The sequence below is a fragment of the Coturnix japonica genome, chromosome 1, assembly GCF_001577835.2.
Source record: "Coturnix japonica isolate 7356 chromosome 1, Coturnix japonica 2.1, whole genome shotgun sequence".
Classification (NCBI taxonomy): domain Eukaryota; kingdom Metazoa; phylum Chordata; class Aves; order Galliformes; family Phasianidae; genus Coturnix; species Coturnix japonica.
The window spans coordinates 82,354,950-82,366,081 of NC_029516.1; the positions used below are offsets into that span (position 1 = coordinate 82,354,950).

The following is an 11,132-nucleotide window of genomic DNA, read 5'->3' on the forward strand; positions in this document are numbered from 1 at the left end:
TGACTTGCAACAGAAGTTGGTTGCCATGCTCTGGAGCCTTTTATTATGTTCTCATCTATATTTCTTCCAAGATGAATAATCACAGTCTACCTTGATTTTGCTTCATGCACGTATGGGAAATTGGTAATCACAGCCTGAACCTCTGATTAATCAGCTGAGGCAAGTGTCAGTTCAGCTGTGGGAGCACAGGTGAGAGTAATTGAGCTGTGCTCCCGGAAGGGGTGGAGCTTGACTCCATCTCCTCTAGACCTCATTTAAGGGCTGACCACCACTAAGGCAGCATCTCTTGGAGGTTGCTCCTTGGTGAAGATTGCCTCAGTGGTTTCCAGCAGACTGAAGGCTTCCATATGGGTGAGTTTTTCCTGTAAATAACCTTTTGGGTATTTACAATTACTATCTTTTCATTATTTGTCACCATACAAGGCAGAACTTCTTCTGTACTTCTGACACCTTTCTGCTGGATTCTGTACTTGCTATAAGTTTATGTAGCTTCAAAAAAGGATTGAACAAAGTGAGAAAAAATGAATGAATCTGTTCAGGGCTCCAAGTTACAAAGATATGGCAGCAGGAAATCCCTGAGCTACAAATCATGGTCATGCATCACTGCACCTGGCTTAGATTCTTTCTGGACATTCACTACTGTTGGCTGTCAGCAAAATGGACAGTAGGCTTTTGGGCTTTCCCATTAATGCAGTTACATTTTTATGCCTTACTCTCTACCTTGCCTATTTTATACAAAAATCACCTTAGTAGGGGTTGGGGAATAACAATAAGTGCTGACAGCACTACAAGAGCATTGCATTTTATACAGTCATAGTGATTTTTCATTTTTCCTTCCTATTCCTTCACTAATCATTTCGAGATTTACCTACTTCCATCACTAAGTGCCTAATCAATTCATAAGAGAATTATCCACAACTTCAGCAGGCATCGTTTCATGGATTCCTCCCTTGTCTGCTTCCATTTACATTTAACAACGTAACATTTGAAAATACAGAATTCCTAAGCAATTTTATAATTCAGTTACTTCACATGCTTCTACAACTCTTAATTTTTACTGCCCTCAATAGTTCTGTACCATCAGGGAACGTTTTTAAACTACTTTTCATTCCCTTTGCCAGATGATGCATGAATACACCGCATGCTGCTACAGTTTTAAGATTGCCCAGGAGGAGCCAGATCTACCATGGAGATGAAGAGCAGCTGGCAGAAGTGGATCCACCCATGATAGACATGACCTAGCACTACCCTCAGCGTGCCTTGGCTCTATGCCGCGACATCAGGGCGGTAGAATGGCGGTAGAACACCAGGCCATCTCCCTGTCTGCATCACAGCCTCTGCCCCAACCATTAACTCAGACACGCCAAATGATGACTTCAGATGTTGTGTTGTGTACAGCCTGGTTATCGTACTCTTTGGATCGCGTCTTCTCTCACTGTATGTACCTGAGCGTTATGAGAAACTGGGAGAGGCAGTTAACTGGGGAGAAAGTTCACAAGAGGGTAGTTTCCTCTCTCCAGGGGGCAGAGAGCGGCAAGAGATATCAGATGCTATTGGTAATCCGCCTTGCCATTCTGGATGGGAGGAGGGGCAAAGCAAAGCACTTTAAAAGAGAATGAGGAAGCGGACCTGTGATATCATTGTGCAGTAGCTTTCAGATAAAGTCAATTACTTCTCCAGCCACCTCCAAGATAGAAGGAAGAGCACCCTGCGGTGAAAGGAGGAGGACAGCAATGAAGGGGCTCCAGCTGTTCATTTGTAGCACAGGTGAGTGCTGATTTGGTTGTATCTTCAAGGGTTTGGGTAGAAGGAAACAGCACAAATAAGTCTGAGTAATACAGCGGACTTGGTGCGCTTTGGTTTAATATAAGTGTCTGCATGTTGGTGATCAGGCAGGCGTGTTCAGTTCCCCTGTGCTGAATGCCCAGACTCACAGGCATCTCGTAAAACTCCAAGTCAACTTTATAAACAGGAAAAGAATGCTGTACTTTAAGAGGTTGGAAAATATCTCTGAAAGCAATTGTAATGCCTTCTGTTAAATACAGCATTTCGGCTTGAAGAAGGCATTTCCTCAATTGAAAAGCCCTGGGGTTTTATTATTTGATACATCTATCTGCATGGAGTAGATGCCTCCATAAGATTAACTCCTGTTGTTTATAAATATTCGGGTATGATTTGTGATCTTTATATATTGCTCGTGTCAAAGGGATGCACAGCAATCCCTGCCTATGCATATAACTGCAGTTTGCCCCTGGCCTTTGTCAGGCTCGCTCTTCCTCACCCCACCTTGTAGAGTCTGAGCCTCACTGCTTTCAGACTTGTCTTCTCCTGCAAATGGTCCTGTGTCATCTTTCGGACTTTACAGTTTTTCTTTAGAGGAAGCTGCTTACATGGAATCCACTCAGTTTTTTAATCAAAAATCCTGATAGCCCTGCTTTGACAAACAGACCCACAAGAAGGAAATTCACAAGGTTTAACCTAATTAGGGAAAGAGATCATTCTCTGAATAAAATAAACATGACTTGAATCATAATCTTGCAATCATTGTGTAAATTGCACAACAGTGATACTATTTGTTCCCCCTTATCCTTCCCCTTTATGCTATCTTAATTATGGATTTCTGCTCAGAGAAGTTTACCATCTGTATGTTGCATGAAGCTCTTCTTGGCTGTTTGGGTAGGACTCAAATGATAATTTAGAGTGGAAAAAAATGTTTCCCCCCTCCTGTGTCTGAACTGATTTTTCTGTTAAGTTTCTCAGTAGAAATTAAACCCAATTTCCCTGTAAAATGTGAATTAAGACTTTCCAGCTCTGTCCCTCAGTGGCCCAACTAACCAAGGCAACAAAGTAATAACAGTCCTGCTCGATCAGAATCTGAACCTTTTCAGCATGGAAAATATCCCTTTAATTGGTTTCGGCTCTACTACTTGCCCTTCACTCTGTTTTGATGCTATGCATTAACATGTATACAATAACAAATGTGAAAGTAAACACTGATTTGCTTCTTCCTTTGCACCAGTACTAATGTTTTAAGTTGAGTAGAGGGAGCTAAAACTTTTCTCAGTTTCAACCAAATGTTATAAACAGACTTAATTAATAATGATAAAAAGTAACCCTAAGGCTTAGATCTAGATGATACCATCCATCTAGTGATGTAGTGGCTATTTGTCCCTACTGCTTCCCCAAGTTCTTTCAGAACTGATTCTCCCATCCTTTCAGTTATCTAAGAAATGGGGACTGAATCTGTTCCAAACACATGCCAGCAGTGGCCAGCAGTGACCAGCTGGCTGTTGGTGACTTCGAAAAGGTCAAATGTGGTGAGAAAGAGGATGGAGAGAAATCAGCAAAGTAAACAGCACCTCAGGATGAGATGATGCAGCTTCCCTTACAGCCAAAAGGAGACATAACACAGGCAACATGGGAGCAAGAAAGAGATGTCACAGGTGAAAAACGGGAGAGCATCAGAAGATGTTGAGCATTAGGATGACAGCAACACACAAATAAGACATCTCTCTTGTTACGGGCTGTTTCTCCAGTACACAGCTGTTCCATGACCCTGCACAGAAGATGTTTGGGAAAACAAAACAAAAACCAAATCTCTTTTATTGTAGGATTTCAGTCGTCCAACTGGAAGAAGCCAAAGCTCTTCTGAGCGAAGCCTTAGGGCTGGACAGCTTCTTCTCTGCCTCAGGGCTGAGTTAATGACCTGTCAGTGAAGCCTGGCCTGGTGGAACAAGTTTCTGAGTGACAAAAGGATCAGGAAATTGGTTTTGCTCCATCTCCTAGTACAGATTATGATGCTTTCCACCTAAATGCAGGAAAGCATCTCTATCCAGTTGCGACAGGCAACAAGCTGGCTTTTATAGGTGCCTCTCATGCAGGGGGAATGATTAGAAACAGTCAGAAAGCCCTTAGGCTATGCAAGCATGGCCCTTGTGCTGACTGCTGCAGAACCGGGAAAGATCAGGGAGTGGCTGCAATAAAACAATGTTAGAGGTACTTTGCCCTGCTAGTTTCCCTTGCGTGGCTGTCAACAGTTACAGATGAATCAGTGCCTTAGAGAGTAGGAACTACTACTGCCATGAGGAAGAAACCAATATGCACAGTTAATCGTCAGGACCACAGAAACCTCAGTTACAGAGCTGAGAACACAGAAAGGTGGCAACTTTGGCTAGAAGCTCCAGTCAGACAGCCTTTCCTTACCAGGACACTAACAAGCACAAAAACCAGCCTTGGCAGAGCTGCTGAAAATGCCTGAAGCTTTCTGAAGGCAGCATTGGAAAGGAGGGCATCTCTGCCCAGCAGTAAGGAAAGAGCCTGCAGAGGAGAGAAAAGGTGTGGCTGCTGGGGAAATTCCCATCTAACACATCTCAGGAGAGGGAAATGCAGCAGGTCTGGCAGGACAGGCCATGTCTACAAAGGGACTGAAAGGACATTTACCATGGGGAACAGGCTGGATCCAGTAAGCTGTTACAGCAGGTTTTTGCCCCTTACTGCAGAGCAGATCCTAGTGCCGGCTGTCCCATACCAACCTGTGGCGATATAAAAATCATGGGAAGTAAAGCAAAGAAAGCAGAGCTTAGCTCCCCACCATCCTGTGCAGCAGCTCCCTATAGTCAGTCAGCAGCAGCATATGTTGCCTCCTGCTCAGAAGGGAATGCCATGACTAACACAGGGGAAGTTATAGGTTACTGTGGCAGGTAAAAAAGCCAAACATAGAAATCCAGTATTTTTGCCAACTAATTAATTTATTCTCTTTCTAGTTCTGGTGACTTCTTATGCCCTCACTGTGGAAACACCTATCAAGAATGTAGAGGTGGCACGAGGGAAGAATGCTACTCTCCATTGTAATTTTCATACTAGTATTTCCACCCACCCAGGAGATTTTGTTGTCTGGAAGAAAATCATTAGCGCGGTAAATCAAGTTGCCTAACAAAATGTATGATAGAGCATCCAGGAGGGAGGTGGGAGGAGAGATGGAAGCTGGACAGTGGGAACATTTTTGGAAGGGAAGGATCCCTTCAAAATTTCCTTTAGTCTCAGACCTATGCAATTAGAAACGTTGGTGGTAGATTCAACTTAATATAAAGCTGTTGTGTGATATTAGGCAAGTCCCCACCCTTCTTTTCTTTCTCTTTTGGTCTTGCAACACTATATTGAGAACACATTACTGTATGTCCCTTGGGTTTGTATCTATTTATGTATGAGATATTCAGATACTTCATAAAAAGCTTTGTCAATTTTTATGTATATGTAGTGTGTATACATATTGGATGCTGTATAAGAAGTTTTAGTTGATACCAGTGCATGGAGAGATTCTTGAGGTTTCTTACATTCACAGGGAATATGACTCAAAAACCTCTAAAGTTCCTCTTGGGGATTAGTGGGAGGAGAAGCAGCACTTGGAGCCCTCCTTGCAGTAATTGCCAAGGGTTTCTTCTCCTAAGATCATTGCTGGAAGAAGGCAAGGAAATACATATAATCATAGGAGGATTTTGTTGGCATGTGGGTATCAAACAAGTCTCGTAATATCCCATCATAAAGAGGAAAAGTAAAAAGACCCAACAAAAGAAACTGGCTGTCTCTGACTAGAAAAGATGTAAGGAGGATTCCAGGCAGAAACCCTCACTCTTTTGAACCTTCAAGTTGTTTGTTTTTTCCCCTTTGATTCTTTTCTGAGTTATCCTTCTCATAAGAATGAGCTTATCTAGGAGTCAGACCATAGACTTGCACAGAAGAACCTAAGATTGCTTAGTTTCCCTCCCTCTCTGACAGGATGATGCTGTCACTAGGTACTTTGATGGGCTTGTACAGTATGGCAAGGGCTATGAGAACCGAATACAGTTTACCGGTGATGTCAACAGCGGAGACATCAGCATCACCATCCAGGAAGTAACCATGGAAGACAACGGGACATATGTATGCAGTGTTCGTCTACGGGAGGACCCCCCACGGCAGTCTGCACTCACCAGTCTTTTTGTCCTCAGTAAGTACGATGGAGACAACATTAGATTCATTAGATAACCCACTGTCCTAATTTCTGAAGTCCATACTGTTGGTTTTTTATGTATAAAATAGACTTCTTGACAGAAATAAACCCAAACATCTCCCAGTAAATCATAACCCACAATACTGTCTTTGATCTTTTCCTACAATTACAGAAGTATGTTGGAAGGCTTAGCGCATCCAACTCCCTTAGATACTTTACTATAGAAAATATATAGAGTTGCATAGGTCGTTTTCCTCATAACTCAGTAAGCTCATTACAGATCACTCCTCATGCACTCTGGCTTGTCACTCTCCAGTTAATGAAAGGAAGATTTCCCCAACATTATTAGAGATATCCCAGAAAGTATCTTACTTTTTCTTCTTGAACAACAAGCATCGAGAAAGAATACACAGATTAGGGCCGGTCTTCCTCTGAGAAGGCTGTAGGTGCAAGGCCAGCCTCTGTTCAGTAGGAATTAAAGAACAAATGTAAGAGATGGGTTGAAACAAAATACTACATACGATTAACCAAATTCTTTCTTTCCTTCCTTCAGTTGCACCATCCAAGCCGGAATGCAAGATTGTGGGCACAGCAGAATATGGACAGAACATCAATCTAACCTGCTTTTCTCATGAAGGCTCCCCAAAACCCACGTATACCTGGCAAAGCTTCAACGTACAAAATGAGCCCCGCGTACTACCAACAACAAACGGTATGGGAATTTCAAAGACACCACAGCTTTGAGCTCTCTGCTCACTTGACAACGAACAGGTCAACTTTCTGGAGCTAGGGCAAACAAAAGTTGGTTCCAGAAGCTACTTTAATTCCAAAGATGACTCTTAAGCTGGAGGAAAGTGTAATGAGAAACAGTTATGCCATTCCTATTTAGAGAATAAAATAAGCTTCCAATTCTTCAGGGCTGCCACAAAAGGCCTAATGTTTTATTTGCTTTTATTTTTACATCAGAATCTGAATCTCCACGGACCTCAGGTAGAATTATTCATAGAAAAATGTGAGCTTAATAGCTTTTAAAGTGCAGTAGTACCACAGGACCCAGATTTATTACTCCAAGCCACTTCCTTTCTTCCTGACATGCTGTTTAACTCCAAGAAGACAGACTACATGTCTGAGCATGTCTTTCCTGGCTTAAGTTATTGCAGCATTGCTGAACTAAATATGTTAAGACTGTAGGCAGTTCAGCTCCCAGTAGGTGATTCTTGTATAAATTATGCAAAAAAGAAAGGGAACCTTCGCAGAAACACAAACCACAGTCACTTGACCGGCCACTAAGCGGTGCCAGTGCATCAGGCACAGCCCTACACACACCCTGATTCCTCTTTAAGCAACAGCTGTCTGCCCACTCCTGCCTTCATTCTGTTCTTTCCTGATCCGTTTCCACATGATTTCTGTTTCCATCAGAGTTTTAAGTTAATATGGCAGAATTCGCAGTCCAGTAGCAAAGTGCAGTTCTGAGAGCTATAAACATCGTATTGGAGGAGGAAGGAAAAAGTGAAGCAAGCTCGGATAGCAGACTTTAAGAAATGAAGCAGGTGGAGCTCGTTAATTCTTGGTTTGCATGCTCTTTCTCTAGCTGGCACTAGGCGTCAGCAAAGACTAAACAGAATCTCTGTCCCATACAAGGGACGGAAAGAACCGAAAATCACAGAGAACGCAGCGGAAAAGCTACTGAAAAGCATTCAGAGCTTTCGGATTTTAGAGCAGAATTTGGACCTATTTCAGTAGGAAACAACAACGCTGTACTCACACAGGCGACAGCTGGGGATGTAACAAACACGGCTTGACAAACAGAGCTAAGGCTTAGTTAAGAGTTCTGTGCTCCGCTAGGTTGGATGGGCAGCGCTGGTGCCAAACCATTCCCACGTCACTGTACTTCTTTTTCTTCCTTTATTACCACAGCCCTGATGGCCTCTCTCAGAGCAGAGCACTGCTGACCCCTCTGCTATGTAATTCAAATCTGAAATCCTAAGGGTTGGAGGACTGACAAACTTTTTGGCATTTAACAAGTCAATTCATGAGATGGACACTCATCCAAGTCAGGACACTGGTTTGTGCCATCTCACATTTCGAAGCAGAAAGGGCTTGTGGCCATTTAACCACTGCAAAAAAAAGCTGCCACTAAGCATACATACTTCTCCTCATCCTCCACCCACAGTTCTCTTGTTTTCTTTCTAAAAGGAATGCTCCAGTACTGCATTTTCTGTAATGAAAACAACACACTTCCATTTGTCCTCCTACAAATCACACCAAGACCTACAGACCAGCATGGAAACTCCTGAGCAAGAGGGAGCAATCCATCAGCTCCCATAACTTCTTCTCACTCCTTCCATCCTAGGCTAGAACTGAAGGGCTGCTGTCCCCATTTCCTTTCCTCCTAATGTTCTCCTCTCCTCCTGACTGGGCTTGTGTTTCACAACAGGGGAGCAAATAACTCTGAAGAACATCTCGGCAGACACCTCCGGCTTTTACATCTGCACTTCAACCAACAGTGTGGGAAAGGAATTCTGCAACATGACAGTCAGCGTTGTCCCACGTAAGAGCCTGTTTATTCCTTTGGAAGAATCCTACCAGAGGATGCACCCCAGCTAGCTGTGAGAGCATTAACAGAAGCAATGTAAACAACATTTAACAGTTCAGCTTTCCTTCAAGAAGCAGCACGTTACAAGTGCTCTTTATGCCAAGAGCATGTTTTAAGTTAGGGTGCTCACTAACACATAGAACTTACAGAAAGCCAGAAGCGGGCATGACAAACCTGAACTCCGAAAGCGTGAGTCTGATCTTGATAAAGCGTAGCTGCTGCTCTGACCAGGGGCTGTTCCTGTAGGCTTATCAGCTACCCAGTACAGGACTAATTCTCATTGCTGTAGTCAAACTCTGTCAGTAGGATCTAAAGACCAGTGCTTGTGCAGATCACACCTGGTAACATTCTCACTGCAGAGAGGTAATTCTTTTCCTCCTTTACAGCATCCATGAACATCGCCCTTTACGCAGGCATCGCTGGGGGAGTTCTTGCTGCAGTCATAGTTATTGGTATTCTAGCCTACTGCTGCTGCTGTCGAGAGAACAAGGACTACGAAGAGACGTAAGTACCCTGCTCAAAAGAAAGGGAGCAGAACATACAAAGGGTTCACCTTCTCCTTCTGGCATCAGCCTATGGAGGAGAAAGCAGGGAACAAAAGAAGTCACCAAGGAAAGCATGCACTGGTTTCTCCCATCTCATCTCACAGAACATGCCTGTATCGTCAGGTGCCTTTGTGGCCAAGAACCCAAACATTCCATCTTGGAACTGAATTTTCATGTCCCACTCAGTCAAGCACACTCAGCCCAGTCTGTTTCTCATTTCTCCTAGTCCCTACAGCTGCTTCTGCCCCTGCATGCCCAAATCAAAGTTACTCCAAGATCACTGTAAGCAGAGCGGGATGAGAAAAGATGCGCCAGTCATCCTCTCTCTTCATATAAGCTCAAACCATCAAAAAGACTTAATTTACAGTTTGGTTTAGTACACGTCTAGATCAACCCAGATCAATCTAAAACCATTCTAATGCAAAATTTCTTCAGTATAATTTCTAGCTGGCTCTAACTAACATTTCTACTCCTGAATAACATTGTAGGGCAAGAGAAGATGAAGATGAACGCGTGCAGAACATACCTATGGACACTCAGAGAGCAACACATGCTGCTGAAGACGCATGAAGCAGGAAGCCAATGCCATCTTCAGGTTTTGCTGAGAAACAGACACCACTGTAAGAAAAGAAAGCCTCAAAGAGAAGAAATACCTATCTCTTGCCACAAGAAGTATTTAGAATAACCAAGTAGAAGCTAATGGCTCTGTCTTGCTGTTTCTGAGGGGGGACAGTATTCTTGTTAGCCTAGAAAGATGTGCTCAACATGCAACGGGTATTAATATTTAACCTCACAGTAGAAAAATGCATGTGAAGTGCAGTTCCACCCACTCATCCCAAAATAATCAGTCCTCTCACCATCCCACTTACTGCAAAGGAAGCCAGACAGGTCTATTTGGAGAACAGAATTGCTAATATATCCCTAGATCCACAGAAGGTTTCAAGGTCACTGATTCCAAGTTGTCAAGGGAGGGTGACCTTGCTTATGGTGCTATGCAAACATTATTGCATGCAGCGCTGTCCGGTACTGAAATTATTTTAGGCAAGATTGAAGCAAGATTTTTATGGACATTTTATTAGATATATTTTTGTATGTATTACACAAGGTACACATGAATAAAAATATGGAAGAAAAAAAAACCCCACATGAGTAAGTTCTCCTGTTTGAAGCAACAATACTTGTGTTACATCTACCTTTCAAGAAGAGCCAGCAACCCTCCTACGCACAGGCAGCGCATTCTAGATCTTGAACCGTACATGTCAGACTACCAAGAATAACAGCTTTCTGCCTGCCTTTGTTTTGCATGATACTCTAATCACAGCCTTCATTTGTAGTAATAACAACTGCAAGGACCGGAGTTCTTTGTAAAGTACATCCAAACCCAAATCTCTCTGGCAATGAACAACTCGAAGCGCAACTCAGCAAGACGTTCTGAGCACTGCTTCCAGTGCTTTGTTTGGATGCATGACTAAATGTTGCTAAGATGGATCACCAGAGGAAAGAACTGCACACAGAAGCTGGAGGAAGGTAAAAGAGCAAGGTGTGTAGCTCAGAAACAAAAAATACAATGGCACGCCTTACCCTCTTTCTCAATAGGGTATGAATAGAAACATCTAATTAGGATTTTAACAAGTCTCTACTGCAAAACAAAGCTGTATCTAAATGTTTCAGGACACTGGTCAGTACTTTCTGTCCCATCACAAACACATCCTTGGGCTAAAAAGGGCTTTACTCGTGAGGGTAACACTGTAGATGCTCAAAGGCCTTAACTGGAGAAACCAGCAGGTGGCTGAGTCGCCATCCCTGGATGTGTTTAAAAACCATCTGGATGTGGTGCTCAGGGACATGATTTAGCGGAGGGCTTTTAGGGCTGTAGGGTTGGGTTGTGGTTGGACTCGATGATCTTTAAGGTCTTTTCCAACCTGAGCGATTCAACGATTCTAACCCATCATTTGTCCAACAAGCACAGTGGAGTTGATCAGTTTATGGTTCCCTACGTTGC

General features: G+C 43.1%; 1 protein-coding gene across 1 annotated transcript; it reads left to right on the forward strand.

The window, feature by feature from the left end:
* The first annotated feature begins 1,121 nt into the window (after positions 1–1,121).
* On the forward strand, positions 1,122–9,825 carry GPA33 (glycoprotein A33). The gene is made up of 7 exons (XM_015879444.2): positions 1,122–1,767; positions 4,764–4,915; positions 5,776–5,986; positions 6,543–6,701; positions 8,427–8,540; positions 8,972–9,089; positions 9,619–9,825. Exons 1-7 carry the CDS (start codon positions 1,734–1,736, stop codon positions 9,698–9,700), a joined length of 870 nt encoding a protein of 289 aa, XP_015734930.1. The 5' UTR covers positions 1,122–1,733; the 3' UTR covers positions 9,701–9,825.
* The last annotated feature ends 1,307 nt before the right edge of the window (positions 9,826–11,132 follow it).

Excerpts from the sequence above, each read along its gene's own strand:
- GPA33 (XM_015879444.2), top strand. The coding sequence starts at position 1,734 with ATGAAGGGGCTCCAGCTGTTCATTTGTAGCACAG. Across the intron at positions 4,916-5,775 it reads GGAAGAAAATCATTAGCGCG|GATGATGCTGTCACTAGGTA; the intron begins GTAAATCAAGTT and ends CCTCTCTGACAG. Across the intron at positions 8,541-8,971 it reads GACAGTCAGCGTTGTCCCAC|CATCCATGAACATCGCCCTT; the intron begins GTAAGAGCCTGT and ends CCTCCTTTACAG.